This window comes from Podarcis raffonei, chromosome 13 (assembly GCF_027172205.1).
Source record: "Podarcis raffonei isolate rPodRaf1 chromosome 13, rPodRaf1.pri, whole genome shotgun sequence".
Taxonomy (NCBI): Eukaryota; Metazoa; Chordata; class Lepidosauria; order Squamata; family Lacertidae; genus Podarcis; species Podarcis raffonei.
The window spans coordinates 25,700,699-25,721,936 of NC_070614.1; the positions used below are offsets into that span (position 1 = coordinate 25,700,699).

Consider the following 21,238-nt stretch of genomic DNA (forward strand, 5'->3'; position numbering starts at 1 on the left):
TTTGCTGTCCTTCCACCAGCCGGCTAAGACTTTCCTTTTCAAACAGGCCTTTGAAAATTAAGGTGCAGATGATGCTGACAACTGGGCCACTATCAGGGCAAACTGTTTTTTAATTGCTCGCTTTAAATGAGCTTTGACGTAGCTTCCTTCAGGGTTGTCATATTTTGAAAAGTGAAAATCTGGACTCAAAAGTTGTTGAGCAACACTTCCAATATGGGCAGCCATTTTCAAAAATTCCGCCCTGACGCCATTTCTGATGAATGAATCCCAGCTATGCCCAGGAAATTCTGAACGTATGGCAGCCCTAGTTTACTTACTGTTTTTAACTACAGTGGTACCTCGGGTAACATACGCTTCAGGTTACATACGCTTCAGGTTACAGACTCCGCTAACCCAGAAATAGTACTTCAGGGTAAGAACTTTGCTTCAGGATGAGAACAGAAATCGTGCTCCGGCAGTGCAGCAGCAGCAGGAGGCCCCATTAGCTAAAGTGGTGCTTCAGGTTAAGAACAGTTTCAGGTTAAGAACAGACCTCTGGAACAAATTAAGTACTTAACCTGAGGTACCACTGTAGTTTGTTTTTTATAATGATGTTTTTAAATATTGTAAGCCAACCCGAATTCCAGCTTTGGAGAAAGGTGGGGTATAAATATATTAAACAATAAAATATTAAATATATTAAGCTCTCTCTCTTTCTCTGGATGTCGTTGGGACTAAAACTACCACCACGTCTGACAGTTGCCAGATTAACTGGTGCTGATGGGAGTTGGAGTCCAACAGCATCTGAAGAACACAGGTATGCGAAGGCTTACCTGCACAATTCTATGACTCTTCCGTTTCAACTTTCAAGTCCCTCTCTAGGAGGTCACTTATGTGGGCCAAGGAGGCTGTATGCAATTGCAATTCTACCCATAGATCTCAAATAATCCTTGTTGCAATTTTCATGTTATTGCAGGGCTGAAGGAGGCTAAGTCCAAACTTGCAGGAGACATTTAGGGTGTAAAATCGTGGAAGTGATCAGAACGAAACACGGAGCCACCCAGGTGAAAATTACACCGTAGGAATTTTAAACAAACAAACAAACTCACACAGACTGGGATTGTTCGAAATAATGACAGTCTCTTTTGGCAAATCATGCCGGGGATCAACAAATAAAGCCAGACAAACCCACATAGGATGGAGAAACACCTGGAGTAGAAGGTATAAATAAAGATCGCTTTGGACAGAATCCCCACATAGCCGTCATGATGAGCTGTATCTCTAGCTTCAAGCAGACTTCTACCTGTGGTGGTGGTGGTGGTGGTGGTGGCAGTGGAGGAGGAGGGTCTTCCTCAGTCTCCTCTAGGAGAAACGCTTCCTCCATGAGAAAAAGTCAAGGGTTTTCTGGTGGAAGTTATAGTGGAGGAAGATCTGGCTCTGGAGGGGGGATATGCCATAGCATGCCTGGAGGGTTTGGTGGTGGGCATAGCTATGGGGGTGGGAATGGCTTCAGTGGTGGGAGTGGCTTTGGTGGCGGTGGCTTTGGTGGTGGTGGCTTTGGTGGCGGTGGCTTTGGTGGCGGTGGCTTTAGTGGCGGCGGTTTCGGAGGCGGCTCTGGGGGGTTTGGGTTTGGTGGCGGCGATGATGCTGGGTTCCTCTCCAACAACGAGAAGAGCACCATGCAGAACCTCAACGACCGCCTGGCCTCTTACCTGGACCAGGTGCGGAACCTGGAAGCAGAGAACAACCAGCTGGAGCACCTGATCGAAGAGTGGCATCGGAAGCATGGGCAGAGCGGCACACCGAAAGACTACAGCTCTTACTACGATGAGATTGACAAGCTCTCCCACGAGGTAGCGTAATCGCTCTTCCCCGTCAGAGTTTCTAGCTGGGGCAATCTGAGTAAGGTCCACTATTTGATTGCTGATTCAGGACCCTAAAAGTGTTTTATATAATCGACTTTTTATTTTGTTCTGCGTACATCCCAATGTTCTTTGGTTGCTATGGTCGATGGCTGACGCAAATAAAGTTTCATTCGCCCTTCCCCGTCTGTTTTGAATCTTGGAGAGGGGCTTCTCTTTGGGCTCCGACTAAGAAGGCCGTTTGTGGAACGCTGCAAAAAGCAGGCAACATCTTCTCAAATCCAGTAGAATGGGGATTATGATGAATGGATTGTGAGAACTGCTCAACAGCAAGGATGGAGGAGGAATCCAGATGGTCTACATTTTAAAGAGAACCAAACCAGATTAACTTATTCCAGATTTATACATATGGAGAAATGTGTATTTTAGGGAAAGTGTTTTTTTACTTGTGTTACTTTAGGGGTAGAATGCATATAAAATGTGCACAATTTTGATGTGAGTTGTGTGTGTGTTTAAAAACAATTCACAAAAAGAAAAAATCAGGGAACAGATCTATGACTAGAATAGAGCCTTGGGGAAAAGTTTCCATTGGTTCTTTTTTAAGAAGGTTATTGTCACATACCAACCCTCACTGGTGCCAGTGAATACTTTTTCCTTAAGGAACCTAGGACTCAGCTACATTAGTCAAGAAACAGAGTTTTGGATGCGTTATAAACATGCAGCACCAGATGGTGCTGGAGAGCAAAAAAAAATCTAAGCGCTTTTCTATAGCGTTTTTTTTCTTTTGTTATAACGATTTAATTTCTTACTTTTTATAGAGGTTTTTTCCCTGTGTGTAGATCCACCCCTAGTGACATGTCTGTTTTGTTCAGATCACAATGGGGAGGGACATAAGAATATAATAAAGGCCTTGCTGGAACAGGCAAAAGGCTCACCTCGTGCAGCATCCTGTTCTCATAGATGCCAGTGGAAAAACCACGAGTGCAATGACATTCTCCCATTCTGCAGTTTCCAGCAGCTAGTATTTTACTTTATTGTATGTATTTTTCCATAAAATTTATGCACCGCTTGACTGGGGGGGGGGGAACACACCTCAGAGTGGTTTACAAAAGATAAAACATTAAGAAAAAATAACAACCCTACTTTGAAACATACAAAAGTTTAAATACTAAAAGAGATAAAAATTGCCTCTGCTGTCTAAGCAATTCCTCTACCTCTCCCCTCCCTGTATATCCTTAAATCTGTTCTGGAGTTTTCCTCTGGAGCAGATTTGGGGAGGGTGCGGGGCGCGTGGGAGAGGAGAGGGAGAGGAAGCTCCATAGCAAAAGTGGAAATTCTTATGCCTGCAGATCTACTTTGTTGGATGTCACCCTACAGAATGAGAAGGAGAATGAATTTGCTTGCTTGAGGTCCCACCAGCTTGTAGTATCCTAGAGGAAAGCACGACTGCTTCAATGAAATGTGGGGAATGTGGGGAAGAGCTGTGGCTCGATGGCGGCCACAAGTTTTAAATAACATCTACTTAAGCACTAATTGCAATAATCAGAATGTCAATCAGAATGTCAGCTTTCCATACATGATTTTTTTTTTTAAGTGATGTTTTGTGTCAGGTATTTCTTCCCTTTGTATCACTGTGGGAAATATGGTAGTCCCGAATCCTTAGCAACCAAATGTGCCCTTTCCCCTTCGTGCAGCTGGTCGATGCGGTGGCCGAGAGTAACAAGATGCTCCTGGACATCGATAACACAAAGATGGCTGCTAATGACTTCAAGATGAAGTAAGACCATACAGAGATGCTTCCTATTAGGCCACATCCACACCCATGCTCTTATACCACTTTAAACAGCCGTGGCTTCTCGCAAAGAATCCTGGGAACTGTAGTTTATTAAGGGTGCTGTGAGCTCTTAGGAGACCCCTATTCATCTCATAAAGCCAGTGCTTTTTTTCCTGGGGGTACACAGAGGCACGCATACCCCTTAACATTTTGTGAATCTAAGTTTGGCCTCATTGAGGGGCAGTATTTCCATATGAGTAGGAAAATGAGAGTACCGCTAAACGTTTTTTATATATAGGAAAAAAGCACTGCATGAAGCTATTATTCCCAGAGCTCCCCATCGTTCACCCTGGACACTGAGGTCCCGCTCCGAGGGCCTTCTGGCGGTTCCCTCACCACGAGAAGTGAGGTTGCAGGGAACCAGGCAGAGGGAATAAATAGCTATCTGACTTTTAGAAGACATCTGAAGGTAGCCCTGTTTGGGGAATTTTTAAATGTTTGATCTTTTATCACTGTTGTTGTTGTTGTTGTTGTTGTTGTTGTTGTTGTTGTTGTTGTTAATAATATTGATATTCTATTGGGAGCTGCCCAGGGTGGCTGGGGAAACAGCCAGATGGGCGGGGTATGTATGTTTGTATGTATGTATGTATGTATGTATGTATGTATGTATAGTGGTACCTCAGGTTACATATGCTTCAGGTTACATATGCTTCAGGTTACAGACTCCGCTAACCCAGAAATAGTGCTTCAGGTTAAGAACTTTGCTTCAGGATGAGAACAGAAATCGTGCTCTGGTGGCGCGGCGGCAGCAGGAGACCCCATTAGCTAAAATGGTGCTTCAGGTTAAGAACAGTTTCAGGTTAAGAATGGACCTCCAGAACGAATTAAGTACTTAATCCGAGGTACCACTGTATGTATAATCCCTGGGAAGAGGGACTGATGGTTAAACCACTCTGGTTCCATAAACAATATCAGCAAATGAAACCATAAAATCATTAAATATCTTTACAGCTACAGCAGATTAAAATTCCCATAGACTATACTTCAACACAATGATACTTTATCAGGATGACAAAATATGTGTGAGTGTTTAGCTTTGAGTATTTGCTGTGTGCAGTTGTATATTTCTATCTTGCTTTTCCTCCCGGCCGTTCAAGTGACTCTCCCAAAGACCTCTGTGATTGGGCAGAGACGTAAGGAATTAGGCAGTGCTTGAGGTATCCTGGACCTTAAATACTTAGGGCCTTGGAAATTAATACAAGAAGCTTGCATTCCTGCCTTGCTTTTCCTCTCAGGGGCCCAAGGTTGTATAAATTACCCTTCCTATCCCCTTTTCTCTTTACAACAACCCAGTAAGGTAGACTAGGCTAAGCTGGACACATGTACAGAAACAGAAGTTCCTATCAGTTGATGGTAGTGAGGTTGCGGGGGGGGCAAGAAGATGCAGGTAGCTCAATCCACATCCATTGTACCAGCCTCTGGAAATCCTGTTGGCATGCCTGGAATTTAGGATTGGTCCCTGAGAGACGTTTAAAACAACAGCAACCAAATAGTTTTGTCACAAACAAAATGGATCGCTGCAGATTGCGCCTTTGTTGCCTTTCAGACTAACTTCCTTGGCTTTCTTAGGTATGAGACAGAGGCTGGTCTTCTTCAAAGCGTAGAGGCTGATCTGCAAGGTTTACGTCCCCTTTTGGATAAGCTGACTTTGGAAAAGTCTGACCTGGAGATGGAGTATGAATCCCTGCAGGAAGAACTGAGCCATCTTAAGAAAAACCACAATGAAGTAAGAGCCGCGCACCCCCCTCTTGCCTGGAATGAAATCCAAGGCCTTTGGAAGACACGTGTTAAATTTCAGAAAGGAAGTTTACATCTTCTTCCTCCCTGTGCTGGGATCTTCCAATATTTTTGTGAAATCCCAGAATATACCAGCAGCTTATTTCCCACACAGCGGCTCTGGCCTGGTGGTAACTCTTGGGAACTTTAAAATGGAGGAGAGAACTGCTAACTCCTAGGCAAGGTTCAGGATCCTGCTCACAAAGGATTCCCCCCCCCCCGGCTCCCCAGAAACCCATCAATTTTGCACATAGTGTGTGCATAGCTTTGGCAGAATTGGGAATTGTGGGTGTGAAATTGCTGCACATTTCAATGCCCAAACATGAGCTCAAAGAAGGATGCAGTCTAAGCACACTCCATTGCTTTGAATGAGATACGCTCCATCACTTTGAATGTGACTATGTCAGTGGGAGAGATGGGAAGCAGAGTTTAGTCCATCACCTCTGCTGTAACAGCCCAGCTGCATCACATACCTCTTGCCCTGGAACTGTTTTTTTTAATCTTTATTAATTTAAAATAAATACATTTATGAGAAAACAGATGTACAGACAAGTAAACTAACATGCAATCAATCAATCAATCAATCAATCAATCAAGTAACAGAAAAATCAAACAAACCACCACACTATAAGATATAAGAAAATTAATATAATTATCATCATATATACTCCTGATACTGAACACAATTATAAAACTTATAGAGAAGAAATTTAAAACTGACTTCCAATTAATCTCATCTATCCATTAATTTCTCTATCCATTACTTTATACCGCACAGTTACATATTTCTTATATAGTTTCTTTTTACCTCCCTACGAACTTATATTTATACAATACTGGAATCAGTCTAATTCTGCCAAGTTGTTTCCTTTTATTCCATAGTTTTCTAAATATTCTTTAATATTTAGAACTGTGCCAGCTGGTCATTATAAGAAAAGCTGTTTGAGAATTGGTGCCTGAGTTTTGTTTCCCCCTCTTCCCTCCCTGTCTATTTTCTCGTGTGTCTTTTATTTATTTATTGTAAGCCTGTGGACAGGGACTATCTTGCTTTAACTGACTGTATGTGAGTCACTCTGGAAGTCTTTTTGGCTGAAGGGTGGGGTACAAATGCACCCGCAATCCGCGACTCAAAAAGCCATTTACACATTAGTTTGCCTAAGGAAGTGTGCCCACTGTGTGTGCCGGGAGGGTCTCAATGTTTTATTTGTTTTGGACATGCAGGTAAAGAACAGTATGCAACACCAGTCCGGTGGGGATGTCACTGTTGAGGTTGATTCCAAGCCTGGAGAGGATCTGAAAAAGAGACTGGATGATCTGAGACATGAATATGAACAGATCATTCAGCAAAACCGCAGAGAGGTCGAACAATGGTATGAGGCTAAGGTGAGTAACCCCGGGAGAGCAAGGAACAGGGTCAAACGATGCTTCTTCGCAGCCTACCCCAGCTCTAAAAGAAAGAAAGAATTTGAAATCACAAGGAAAAGGTACCCAATTGCTTGCCTACTTGTAGGTAGCTGTGTGGGGAGCAAACACTGGAATCTGTAGCACAGTCATAAATTGATTCAATCGTCATTTCCCAGCTTGCCGCCCTGGAAGTCTTGAGAAATCAAATTGTACACAGGAGGCTAAGTGTCACAGGGAACTGCCGTCAGCTCAGAGGCGAGAAATAGAAGGACAGTTGCGTTACAGGGAGCCTCTGAAAATCTTGCGAAGCAGTTCCTCTTCCGTGGAGGAGGAAAGCCCCACCTCCAGTCGGGAAGAGGTGCAAGGACCAGAGGATGCTAGTAAGAGCCTTAACACCACGCCTGAGTAAGCCAGACAGGAGGGAAACACGCCCTTGCCATCACCCATCCTGCGCAGTAGCCTAAAGCGCAAAGAGGGGAGGAGAAGGTTGGGGGTAACGAAACTCTTATGTTGGGGGAGGTCCAATAAAAGACCACTCCTAGATTCTGCTAGCGATTGAGCCAGACATGAGCTGTGGGGTTCTTCACTGTAAATAGTTTGCACCAAAATAAAGCCTGTAAAACACAGGTTGGAGTCCTGCCTGGTTACTCTCGAGCAACCGCAACAGCCATCTGACACTAGGGATCATTATCAGAAGATGTTCAGTGCCCTGGCTGAGCTACAGTTCCCAAGTTCTTTAGAAAACTGAATCAAATCAATGTAGCTTTAGAGTGTAAACATGCCTTTAGCACTCAGAGTATAAAACAATACCTTCCCAGTGCTTTCCCCAAGTGCCCTCACTTCACCCGTTGAAAACCCAGTGCATAATTGAATTATGGAACAGGCTCCCACAGCAGGCAGGGATGGCAAACCAGTTTGGGTGGCTTTGAAAGAGGATTTGACAAAGTCACAGAGGACGAGGCTATCAGCAAGAGGAGAATGCTAATAACCCTGATGGCTAGATTCTACTTCCTCTGTTGGAGGTCATGTGACACTGAATACTATATGACTCTGAAACCACAGGAGGGGAGAGTGCCATTGTGCACATGGCTTACTTGTGGGCTTCCTATAGGGATCTGTTTGGCCAGTGTAGGAAACTGGAACCTGAATTAGATGGGCCTCTGTTCTGACCTGGCAGGCTTCTTATACACCTTGAATCCTGAATGCCTTACAAGTCAAACATGTTGGCTCCTGAATGCCGCAAATCTGGAAGTGAGTGTTCTGGTTTGCGAACGTTCTTTGGAACCCGAATGTCCGATGGGGCTTCCACAGCTTCCAATTGGATGCAGGAGCTTCCTGAAGCCAATCGTAATACTACTACTACTACTACTACTACTACTACTACTACTACTACTACTAATTTATTGATTATAGCCCGCCCATCCAGCTGGGTTTCCCCAGTCACTCTGGGTGGCTTCCAATCAAAGATTAAAATACAATAATTCATCAAATGTTAAAAACTTCCCTGCACCTTGGTTTCCAAACATTTTGGAAGTCGAATGGACTTCCGAAGCAGATTATGTTCGACTTTCGAGGTACCACTGCATTAAGATTTGAGACAAGGCTAGTAACATATGCATTGCATGTTTAGAAATATTATTGAAAAAAATACATCATTACTGTTGTCACCGAAGTGTGAAAAACACAAATATTCCCATCTTTTAAATTAATGATATTTATTAAGTTTGGGCAGGGGGAAATAAACAAATTGTCCATTATTTCAAGTGTCTGCATAGGAACAACTATGAAAAGCGACCAAAGTTGCCATTCCTCTGTTTTGCACAACACATTCTCCTCATTTCCCCCCACTCTGTTTTGGAATGCATATACTTGCGGAAGGCCCGATTCATGGCCCTCTGTTTGTTTTTTCCAGATGGAGGAATCTCGCCAGCAAGAAAAGTCGAGCGACCAGGAGATTGGGACCGGTAGCAAAGAAGTGATGGAGCTCAGTCAGCAATATCAAACCCTGGAAATTGAGCTGCAGTCGCAGATCAGTTTAGTGAGTCACAGCTTCCAATTCTGTGTCATCGTTCTGTAGAACTAGTCTCAGTTGCTTGAAGCCGTTGGGATTTTTTGGTGCAATGCAGCTTCACACCATACCAGAAAGAAGGCTATGCTAGATGTTAAGTCGTGGGTGAACATATCAGACGACACCACGATTTTTCAAACAGCTCTTGTTTATTCACAGGCCAGAACAGACCTGAACTGAAGGGCTCAGTCAGCCTGCTTATATAGAGCTCCAGTACAACATAACTGTAACAACTTTCTGTAACTATCCAATCACTGAACGTCACTTTTGATGCCTTATTTGCATATGTGGACCTGTGTAAAATTTATCTACAGTATCCCCCTGCTGGCCCAGGGTGAGAACTTCAGTACATAACACTAGACCTGACACCTAATGTGGAACAGGAGTGGGGACACTTTGCCCCCCCCCCCAATGTTGCTGTTCTAAGTCTTCCATCAGCCCTGGCCATTGGCCATGCTTGCTAGGGCTGATGGAAGTTGTTCAGCAACATCTGAAGGGTCAAATGGTCCCCACACCTGATATGCAGGAATGAATGAACAAAGCTAGGCCTATGTTTTGCCCCTGCTCTTGAAGGCTTTGTATTTGCTTTGCAGCTCCAGTCTCTGCAAAACAACCTGAACGACACAGAAGGACGCTACAACATGCAGCTGCAGCAGATCGTGAGCCTTGTTGAGCCCCTGGAACATGAGCTGGCCAGTATTAAGTATGAGATCCAGAATCAAAGCCAGGAGTACCAGACACTCCTTGGCATCAAGACCCATCTGGAGGGGGAGATCAACCAGTACCGTCAACTGCTTGAGGAAGGGAAGCACCTCGCGTATGTCGAATTCACACAGGAATGAGTCAAATACTACGCCCGTTGCTATTTATAGGATTGTGGGAGAAATGGCCCCTGAGAAGCTTCTCCTGGAGAACATTTCTCCCAAAAACTTGCAATTTTTACGCATTAAACCTCTTGAGCGCTTATTCTCCTGCAAGGCTCTTTATGACCTCTTGATTCACTTTCACAACAAACCTTTGAAACTGGATGATAGATTGAGGAAGTGCAACTGACAATTGAAATTTTCAGACCCCACTCTACAACCCTATTCACTGGACCAGACTGGTTGGTAAAAGTAAAGGGGCCCCTGATCGTTAGGTCCAGTCATGGACGACTCTGGGGTTGCAGCGCTCATCTTGCTTTATTGGCTGAGGGAGCCGGCGTACAGCTTCTGGGTCATGTTTCCAGCATGACTAAGCCGCTTCTGGTGAACCAGAGCAGCGCACAGAAACACCGTTTACCTTCCCGCTGGAGCAGTACCTATTTATCTACTTCACTTTGACATGCTTTTGAACTGCTAGGTTGGCAGGAGCAGGGACCGAACAATGGGAGCTCACCCTGTTGCGGGGATTCGAACCGCCGACCTTCTGATCGGCAAGCCCTAGGCTCTGTGGTTTAGACCACAGTGCCACCCGCATCCCAGACTGGTTGGTACTCAGTGGTAAATCCAGCTAAAAATGCCATGCTCCAGTAGACATGCCCTTTACTGGTTCCAGGGCCAGAGAGGAGGGTGGGCACTTCTCCTGCTCTATAATTTCTACCCAATCCCAGTTTTGACCCCAGGTCCATGCCAAATTTTGATCCAGTGAATCTTTAGTCACTGGCAAACTTGAACAATTTTTGCTCTTCTGCTTCCTGAAATCCTTTTGAATATCTAAATATACACTTCTTCCTCAAATAAGAGACTTTCCTGCACTTTTGTGCCTGGTGAGATAAATTGATGCCATAAATTACAGGTAGCCTTGGGATTCTGTTTTGTGGGGTAGACGTTAAATTGTACGTTTCTTGGTGTCATAGAAGGCAACTGCGCTAAATATCATTAGCCTGTCAAATATTTTACTTTTAAACTTCCCATCCCTCACACCACAAACCTTCTGCATTCAACAGCATCCGTAATGAGGGATGTTGGGTAGCGGGAACTCTAAATTAGAAGATTTGATTTCGATCCAGACTGTTCTGCTTAGATCCCACCGAAATCAATGAAGCTTAAGTTTGTTGCTGTTTTGTTTATAGTTGTATATATATTGTGTGAATTGTTTCCCCACTTTTGTGGACTACCCTGGAATCTTTTGATGAAGCATAGTTATGTTTTGAATAAAATAAGCCATGGCTAACTTTTCACATTGATATCAAGGAGAGGCAAGTTGACCTACTTAGTCGCAGCCATCCCAGTGTGTTTAAATTTTGGCAAACAAATATGAACTTGGGCAATCTGCTCAAAATATCACTGTACTCTTTATCACCCACGTTATTTGATTCAGGCTGGGGCACAATGATAGAGCAAAAAAATGATATAAATACAAAAGAGTAGCTTCTGTCAAATCATGCAGCTGATATCTCTCTTCCCCCATCTAAAATAACACCTCTTTTTATTTATCAAAGGGCTGATATAGGGCAAGGAGGAGGTGGATCATCTGGTGGAAGTTCAGGAGGAGGACGATCATCTGGTGGAATGTCATATGGAGGAAGTTCTAGAGGAGGAGGAAGTGGAGGCCAGCAATCTCCTGGTGGAATTTCACAAGGAGGAAGTTCTAGAGGAGGAAGTGGAGGAGGACAATCACCGGGTGGAATTTCACAAGGAGGAAGTTCTAGAGGAGGAGGAAGTGGAGGCCAGCAATCTCCTGGTGGAATGTCATATGGAGGAAGTTCTAGAGGAGGAGGAAGTGGAGGCCAGCAATCTCCTGGTGGAATGTCATATGGAGGAAGCTCTAGAGGAGGAGGAAGTGGAGGCCAGCAATCTCCTGGTGGAATGTCATATGGAGGAAGTTCTAGTGGAGGACGACAATCGCCTGGTGGAATTTCTCAAGGAGGAAGTTCTAGAGGAGGAGGAAGTGGAGGCCAGCAATCTCCTGGTGGAATTTCACAAGGAGGAAGTTCTAGAGGAGGAAGTGGAGGAGGACAATCACCGGGTGGAATTTCACAAGGAGGAAGTTCTAGAGGAGGAGGAAGTGGAGGCCAGCAATCTCCTGGTGGAATGTCATATGGAGGACGACAATCTCCTGGTGGAATTTCTCAAGGAGGAAGTTCTAGAGGAGGAGGAAGTGGAGGAGGACAATCGCCTGGTGGAATTTCACAAGGAGGAAGTTCTAGAGGAGGAGGAAGTGGAGGCCAGCAATCTCCTGGTGGAATGTCATATGGAGGAAGTTCTAGTGGAGGACGACAATCGCCCGGTGGAATTTCACAAGGAGGAAGTTCTAGAGGAGGAGGAAGTGGAGGAGGACAATCGCCTGGTGGAATTTCTCAAGGAGGAAGTTCTAGAGGAGGAGGAAGTGGAGGCCAGCAATCTCCTGGTGGAATGTCATATGGAGGAAGTTCTAGTGGAGGACAACAATCGCCCGGTGGAATTTCACAAGGAGGAAGTTCTAGAGGAGGAGGAAGTGGAGGTCAGCAATCTCCTGGTGGAATTTCACAAGGAGGAAGTTCTGGAGGAAGAGGAGGAGGAAGTGGTGGCCATTATCAATCTTCTCCCTCATCTCAAAGCAGGCCTTCATTATGTCACAGCCATTCATCCACCCAATCCCAGTCTGGCTCTTACGAAGAGCAAGGTAAGAAGAACCATACCATGTTTATTATTTATTTATTAATTTAAAAAAAAAAAAACACCAAAAATGATCAAAGCAGTTTACAATAGTAACTATATATAATAAAAACAATAAAATAATTAAAAATCAGACACCATCAACTAAAAATCTCATGCCTGCATAATCTTTGCAGAAAGAAAAGTTTTTGTTTAAAGGTGTTTAAAGGTTCTGAACTTCCTGTAACCAGTCTTTCTTGTCTTGGAAACATTGATTTAACCTTTCTCAATCTATGCATTTCTGTAACAGGATGTATACAACTGTGTGTATACATACCGTATTTTTCGCCCTATAGGACGCACTTTTCCCCCCTCCAAAAATGAAGGGGAAATGTGTGTGCGTCCTATGGAGCGAATACAGGCTTTCGCTGAAGCCTGGAGAGCGAGAGGGGTCGGTGAGCACCGACCCCTCTCGCTCTCCAAGCTTCAGGAAGCTCTGCGCAACCCTCAGGAGCCCTGATCTCCCATCCTTTGTTTTCTAGAGATACTTGAGTGGGGCAGAATGTTAGAAAGAGGAGTAACAATGGAAGAAATGGGAGAAGCCAGAAAGGCCAGAAAGTCTGCTAAGGTTTCGGGCTATGCATGGTTTCTCTGACTCTATCTCGGTCTTGTTCCTGAGTGGTTCGTTGGTAACCACTGAGCCTTTAAAATGCAGAAACATGTTCCTCTCTCTTTCAATAGACTATTCACCGATGTATTAAGGCATGACGACATCTCCCTCTTCCAAATAAAAGAACGGATTGAAGCAAGAGCAAAGAGCAAGAAACAATTCTTCTTCCATTTGACCGATACTGCTGATAGCATGAAGTCAGTGGGGCCGGTCCCAAATGCATGCCCCTCCCCCTGCAACCCTTGGCGTCCCTTCCAAAACTATATGATTCTATAACATTTTCCAGATCTACTTAGTTGCTGCAGCCTTGTTGGGTACCATCTTTAGACTGAGCTGCAAAGCAAGAAAAGGGACGTTCTACCAGTTAAATCGGCATATACAAGGCTGTGTCCAAATATTGTCCAAAACAGCGCTGCAACGGAAGCCAATATGCATAACAAAATGTGCGCTATAACATGCCTGAGATGAAATGGCACATGCCTTTGGAATTAAGCAGAATCTCAGAAGCCAGCGAAAGCAGCAATCCCTCTTGCTGTTCTGGCTTCTGTGATAGCTGCACAGCCTGCATTCGCTCCATAGGACGCACACACATTTCCCCTTACTTTTTAGGAGGGAAAAAGTGAGTCTTATAGAGCAAAAAATACGGTAAACCCTTAAGTAGATTAACTTGCCCCAACCTATATCTGCCATCACAGCATATGTGATCAAGAAAGTTCAGGAAATTTAGGTGAATATACATTTGGATTTTCATAAACAAATTGGAGTCCCGCAGCGTCTAACCTCTCTTGTGTAGGTGGCAAGGACATAAAGGGTGTGTAAATGATGGATTCCCTTCCTGCCTCTGATGTACACCTGCTTTTCCCATTCTCTGCAATCTTCTCTGTGCTTGCACCTCTAATAAAAGTTTACTTCTGCATAAAGCAATCGGGAATCTGGGTTTCCAAAGTGATTCTGTCTCACAAATGTTGCTTCTGGCTGCCTGGCTGTTTTGTAACCATGAGGTACAGAGTTGGAAAGGCAGTTTCAGAAGTGTGCTCCTTCTCGAAGTCTCGCAGCATCTGGGAGTGGAGGTGTTGCCACCAAGCTGATATCACCCACACCCACACCCCCCTTGTGACAAACAAGCCTAGGCACACAGGGGTAGAGGGGTAGAATAATGGTTTCAGATCTTTGGCTCCTGGGCAACCAGAAGCTGGGATCACTCATGCCCTGACACTATCAGTGGTGCAGAAACCTATCAGGTGGATATATCCTTAGGAACGGTGACAGAACTGGCAGGGCTTGTCAGAAAGAGAGAGCTTGAGGGAGGGGGGTGGCAGAGAGTGAAAAGGAGTGACTCCTCCCACTTTGGGCTCTGGCCCCACCCATCACTAGCTTTGGCCCCACCCTGGGCTGGATTTAGATCTGATTTGAAAGAAGTTGTAGGCTGCGCATCTTCAGATGGCAGAATATCTTCTCGTGCTAAAATACGGAGAACCATTTTAGCAGTACTCATTTCCTGCTCTGCTAGTCCTCTGCTTAGGAGCATTCTGCCTCCCATACAGAAGCATTTAAAAATGTCACACCCAGGGCCGTATTTAGGTTTGATGAGGCCCTAAGCTACTGAATGAAATGGGGTCCTTTATATGTCCAGCTGTCCTTTGTCATCAACAACAAATTATCACTGTTTTTTGTGTTGAATATATGCTATATGGTAATTTATGGACCTAATAGGTATCTAAAGCCATTTGCGCATGTTGCCATGCATCCAGTCCACGCAGAATGTAGGCACCCTATATATAGAAATGAGCAAACCAGTGATATTTTAGGGAGCAGGCTAGCAGGCGGGGCCCATGACTTACATCATAGGAGTCTACACAACACAAAACACTGTTGCTGTATGTAGGTTTTATTTCATGTTTTTTATCTTATATTTTGGAAATGTACATCCAGTTTTTTTCCTTTAATTTTTTTGGGGGGCCCCAAGAGAGTGGGACCCTAATCTATAGCTTGTTTAGCTTATACCTAAGTCCAGCACTGGCCCCACCCAAAATTGTCATGTGTGAGGAGCACAGACTAGCCCTAAGGAATAGGGGAGGGTTGCCTACATCACAGCAGCAGAAGGAGCATGCACATAATTCCTTCGAACCTTTCCAATACTTTTTTAATTGACCAAGGATTGTGTCCAGGATCCAGTTGTAAGGTCCACCAGCAACAAGGAAACATTGCCCCCCCTTTTAGAGTGAAGCAGTGTGGGAGTTGCCGAGTCATGAAGCTGGTGATTGCCACGTAGCTTAATCCTCTGATGGTGCAATGGATACTGGCAGCCTGATCTCTTTTGCAGCCCCGCCAATAGCCCCACCCAAAATTAAAATGGCATCATGCATATCTGGAGAAACTTGAGATGGAGCACGTTGCTGGGTTGTCCTTATATGAAGTTGCAGCTGATGAGCGTTCCACCCAGCGGTCCCTTTGCTTCCTTGCACCAGTCGGCATGGCCATGTATGCTTGAAGACTGCAGTTGCCACAAACCTTCCTTGCTGCTGCCCCCCGTAAACTAAGATGGATGTTGGAGAGGCCTTGTGGTAGAGGTGTCCAAACACAGAATCAGAGAATTGTAGAGTTGAAAGAGACCTAGAGGATCATCTAGTCCATGTATCAATGCGATCCAATTTTTTTGAAAGGGGTTCAGGGAGGTTACCCCAGTGAGATTTGAGTCCCCTAAATAATTTTGTCATGTCACTTGCGAATATGCTACATCACCTTAAAATCACCTATATCCTAGGAACATAAGGAACTGTCTTATACCAAGTCAAGTCACTGCTCCATCTAGCTTGGCACTCTTGATGCTGACAGGCAGCAGCACCCCAGGGATTCGGGCAAACGTCTTCCCCAGCCCCATCTGGAGACACCTGGGTTTGAACCCGATGCCTTCTGCATGCAAAGCATGTGCTCTGCTACTGAGCCACAGCCTCCCCCCAGAGCCTAACACAGACATTTTATACTGAAAGCATCTCTGTTTCATCAGAAGGAAATCCCAGAATCTCCCTAGGAAAATGCCTCTTAGGGCCAGTTGCCACAGACTCTAGGTAGTGTTGCCAAACCTCCAGCTCTGACCTGAAGTCTCCAGGTTTGCCTGTCCCACTCCAGGTGGGTGAGAGTGCCTTTAAGAATAATTAAAAATAATTAAGAAGATTGTGCATACAACTTGCAAGATTCAGCTTAGCAACAGCTAGCTCCAAATTGTAGCACAGACACTCTGTTGGGAGCTGGCTTCCTCCACTCCCCTCTCCCAATTAACTCCCATCTCCAGGGCCCACCTCCATGACACCTTCAGGAACTGCCCCTAGGTCTCAAGTTTGGGCCCTGAAATTTCAGGGTCTGGGATGCTCCTGACCTTGCAACCCTACGTCCAGGTGTGTTGTGACTGTGAGTCTTGAGCTCATACACTCTCTCCTTTCCTCGCCACACATTAATTCTAATTTAAACCCAGTGTTCAAGCCACATTTTCCAGCTGCCTTCCTGCTTCTCTCCCTCCAGTTGTGGGCTTGAAAGCCAACAGTCAGGATCTTTTATAAGGCAGTGTCAGAGAACACCTCCAGTTCTTTCCTCCAAACACACCTCTATGACTGGAGAATGATCAGGCTGAGACGCAGCCACAGCAGAAACTCCGGAGGATGCTCCAGAATGCAGAAATAAAGGAACAAAGAGTGAGAATGAGGACGCATCATTTTGCAATCAAGTTTATCTTATTAACACTAATGACACACACCCTGTCTGCTGAATCCTTCCCTTGCCCATCCCTTTGACTCCACCTTTATCTGCCTTCACGATCAACATCGGCCTCTGCTTTGCTCTGCCGACTCAGGATGCCATTTGCTTCATGGTTTGATGGTGTGTGGTTTTTTTGCCCAGGTATGTCCTTCTCTAGTGGTTTCTCTCTACTCCTGCAATGACAAGGTTAACCATGGCCAACAACTTCATTTAACTTCAATGCAACAAGTTCTGCAACACTCCTGTCACTGAGCAGCACCATGGATCATGCCTGCAGCTGCCCCTGCCTTGAGTCAGGGCAAGGAGTGGGAAGACCTACATGCCTGGCCAGTGTGTGTGGATTCCACATTAGCTGGCTAAGCTATGTTGCAAACAACACATACGTGAACTGACTGACTGGTTCCAACATTCCAGAGCTCCTGCCTATGGCCATCACAGGCCTGATTTTGACCTAACTAGGCTGAGCTAGTGTGCCTGTGAGGCTGAACAGGTTTCTTTGCTGAGCCAATGCTTAGGATGGGGAAAAAAATCTGCTTCTGTTTGTTCAAATCCCACCTCCCACCGCTTCAAGGCAAGATCTACACCAGCTCCTTCAATCTAGAACAAAGGTTGCAAACCTGATGCAGACCCTCCAAGTGTCCCTATTTTCCAGGGGCAGATCTGGATTTACAGAAGCCTTCCTGGTTTCTGATTTGATCCCAAATGCCCTGCTTCTCCTTAAAAAGGTAAAGGGACCCCTGACTGTTAGGTCCAGTCACGGACAACTCTGGGGTTGTGGTGCTCATCTCGCTTTATTGGCCGAGGGAGCCGGCATACAGCTTCCGGGTCATGTGGCCAGCATGGCTAAGCCGCTTCTGGCGAACCAGAGCAGCACACGGAAACACCGTTTACCTTCCTGCCGGAGCGGTACCTATTTATCTACTTGCACTTTGATGTCCTTTCGAACTGCTAGGTTGGCAGGAGCAGGGACCAAGCAACGGGAGCTCACCCCGTCGCGGGGATTCGAACCGCCAACCTTCTGATCGGCAAGCCCTAGGCTCTCTGGTTTAGACCACAACGCCACCCACATCCCTTTCCTTAGGACACCCCTATTTTCATCAGAAAAATGTTGGATGGTATGATAGGATATCCCTATTTTTATTGGATAAATGTTGGAGGGTATAGAGTTATGCAGCCCCTGAGTCAAGGAGATAAGTAACTATACAACCTGTAGAAGACATCTGAAGGCAGCCCTGTATAGAGGTATTTTTAATGTATATCTATATACATACATGTTGGAAGCCACCCAGAGTGGCTGGTGCAACCAAGTCTGGTGGTAGGGGTATTAACAACAACAACAGCAGCAGCAGCAGAAATAATAATAATAATAATAATAATAATAATAATAATAATAATAATAATGATGATGATGATGATGGAATAGGACGTCCCTATATTTCTATATATAAATGTTGGAGGATATGCTGATGCTCTCCAGATGTTGGACTCCTACTAACCCTGACCCTAGATCTTGTTAGCTGGGGTTTATGGAAGTAGCAACTCAACAACATCTGGAGAGCATTACGTTGACTTCCCCTAGTCGAAAGAAAGGTTGCCAACCAATTACTGATAAAACCACATTTAATTAGATAACCAGTGCTAGAATATGAAAAGCCAGCAAACTTCAGATTCTCTCCATCTCCACCTTGAACCCAAGAGATTCTTCCTGGCTTTGCACAGGACCCACCAAAACTTAGCTTCTACCTGATTCATTGGGATGTCCCTGCCCCTCCCCACCCACTTCCTGGCTCCATCCAGGAGGATGATGCTTTTGAAATGAAACGTTGCTAATCCTTTCAGTCTCCCTGCTTCAGGTCTTCAACACTTGTTAAAAACATCGGGAACCAAAACCACCCCTACTTTGCATAAAGCTTCCAGCTGATGTCAAAGTTGCTTGCAAAAGACCCTTGCCGTCCTGCCACTGGAGATATTCTGAAAGGATGGAAGAACACACAGCCTCCACCACATGCTGTGAAATTTTGGAGCAAGAATCTGCAACATCTGTGGCCTCTCTGTCACATACACACGCACACACACACGCGCGCGCACACACACACACACACACACTGATACACACATACACAGCAATTTTCCACCTGCACTGCAGATATTTGTCATGAATATTCAAAGGATTACATGCCACCCATAATATTATCTATTATACTATGACTGCAGTTAGCAAAGCGCTCCTTTGATCCTTTCACGTAGGGTGTAGTGCCTGAGCACAATTTTTTACCCTTCCTCCACACCTCGATAATTTATATTTATATTATATTCTACAAATCCACACCCCTTTCTGCTGTCCATACAGGCAAGCTGGAGGCATTTTTAGATGTCATGGGCACATTCGAGAAAGGTGCAAAGCAGGGCTGGTGAGGGGTGTGAACTTGGGGTAGTGAGTGTGACTAGAGAGGAGATACGGCCTGAAGAGAGTCCCAAGGGCCACACAGTGAGTCTTTGAGGGCCACACTGCCCCCCCAACTAGACGAACCAACAGTTTGATCCAGCGGGGCTGTTCTTATGTCCTTGTCCTTTGGCATGGCAGAGTAACCAAAGGAAGCAAGATTTACAGACATGTGCAAAACAACAATCCTATAAGCAAATGCGTATTAAGGGATGTGCGTAAATGTCAACTCCCTCTCTCCAAAATTAAAGGTTTTAAAAGCATTGGCAAGAACTCAGCCAGGACCTCCCCAACCTGGTGCCCTCGAAATGTTTTGGGACTATAGCTCCCATCATCGCTGACTATTGGCCATGTTGGTTGCGGCTGATAGGAGATGTAATCTAAAATATTTGGAAGGCTGGACTGGGGAATGGAAGGAGGGGAAACTGGACCTTGGTGCAGAGTAAAGAAAATAATCCAAGGGAAGGTGGGATATTGAATTCCCACCCTCTGACCAGCCATTTCTCAGCACCTGAGATGTCAGGTACTACTAGGGTTGCCATATTCTGAAGATCAAAAAAGAGAACGCTATGACGACTCTCATTTTAAATACTCTTATTATATGTAGGCTATAGAAGCTGTGATATATTGCTGAGGGGGCAGGAGAAGAGAAGAGGAAAGCAAGTCTTCAACCACCAGTTACGTCTATCTCTCATCCAGAAAGTATAGCCACAGACATTTTGGCAAATTTAAAAAATCCACTCGGACAGAAATTTTACCCCCGAAAAAGAGGATGTGTCCGGAAAAAGAGGACACATGGCAACCTTAGGCTGCTCACGTCTTTTCAAGCTGTTACATGAAACTTGATTTTCTTTTTTCACGAAAGAGTAATGACCTTATTTCATTTGAGGATGCAGAGCTTCATACTTGCAAATGAATACTCTGAACGCAAACAGTTGTACCTGTAGGCCTTCATTTTCTGTCTTCTGGACATAATTTTTTTTTTACTGCTATCATTTATAACACAGGTTAACTTTATAACTTATTATTACTGCTATTACTTTACAAGAGTTGGACCGCTACAGAATATTACAGCAGGTCATGCCAGGCCAGGCATGGATGGAGAATTCAAGTAAAGTACGCAACAAGACTGAGGTTAAGAGACTCTGTATTTTCCTGAGGTGGCAGCGTTTATTGCTGGGATGAGATTGTGCATAATTTGATACTGCAATTTAGTACACATTCATTAGGCTTATTATGAACTGTGTACCATCCTGTACTGTTTATTGCTATGTGTTGCTTATTATTATGAGCTGTATTTATAATAACTGTTTTAATTTTTGTATTGTACAGATGTTATGCCTCAATAAAATGTGGAGCCTAGGAACACCAGCTATTGTGTTGGGCGCAACTATAAAACATTTGTCTCAGAAGACACCTGGAAGAAGAAGGCGCCCAGCCTGATCAGGGAAACAAGTGTGGTTGGTTCATCTTAATTTCATTTTGCTCCAAATACTTCTGCCAGAGGTAGCCCTTTGTGTGTGGGGGGCAGAGAATGCCTTTGGTTTAGAATTGGCTAACCCCCTGCCCAGGTGGGGGACCTGATCCCAGACCCCTATGCACATTCTTCTGCCCCACTAATTTCGGGCACAGTGGCAAAAGGCAGAAAAATTAAAGAAGACACAGCCTCAAAGTAGGCGGAAGGGTTAAATTTATTTCGTCTAGCGCAAGCCCGAGGAAAGCTGATCTGCATGGATTGGTTCGGCTGGGGGAGCAGGTGAGTTCCTTAGTCCCTGGAGAGTTGATCAAGGCTGAATGGAGAGGAAGGAACTTAGCTATCTGCTTTGTTTTGAAGGAAGGCATAATTGTCTGTGGTCTCTCACATACCCCTCAATTCCATCTTGGAATATAAG

The 21,238-nt window shown here is 44.8% G+C and overlaps 1 protein-coding gene across 1 annotated transcript; it reads left to right on the plus strand.

The window, feature by feature from the left end:
- Positions 1–1,307: 1,307 nt before the first annotated feature.
- LOC128399505 (keratin, type I cytoskeletal 10-like) lies at positions 1,308–13,641 on the plus strand. Its single transcript, XM_053361038.1, has 9 exons — positions 1,308–1,832; positions 3,536–3,618; positions 5,245–5,401; positions 6,673–6,834; positions 8,768–8,893; positions 9,517–9,740; positions 11,346–11,632; positions 11,951–12,508; positions 13,222–13,641. Exons 1-9 carry the CDS (start codon positions 1,362–1,364, stop codon positions 13,239–13,241), a joined length of 2,088 nt encoding a protein of 695 aa, XP_053217013.1. The 5' UTR covers positions 1,308–1,361; the 3' UTR covers positions 13,242–13,641.
- The last annotated feature ends 7,597 nt before the right edge of the window (positions 13,642–21,238 follow it).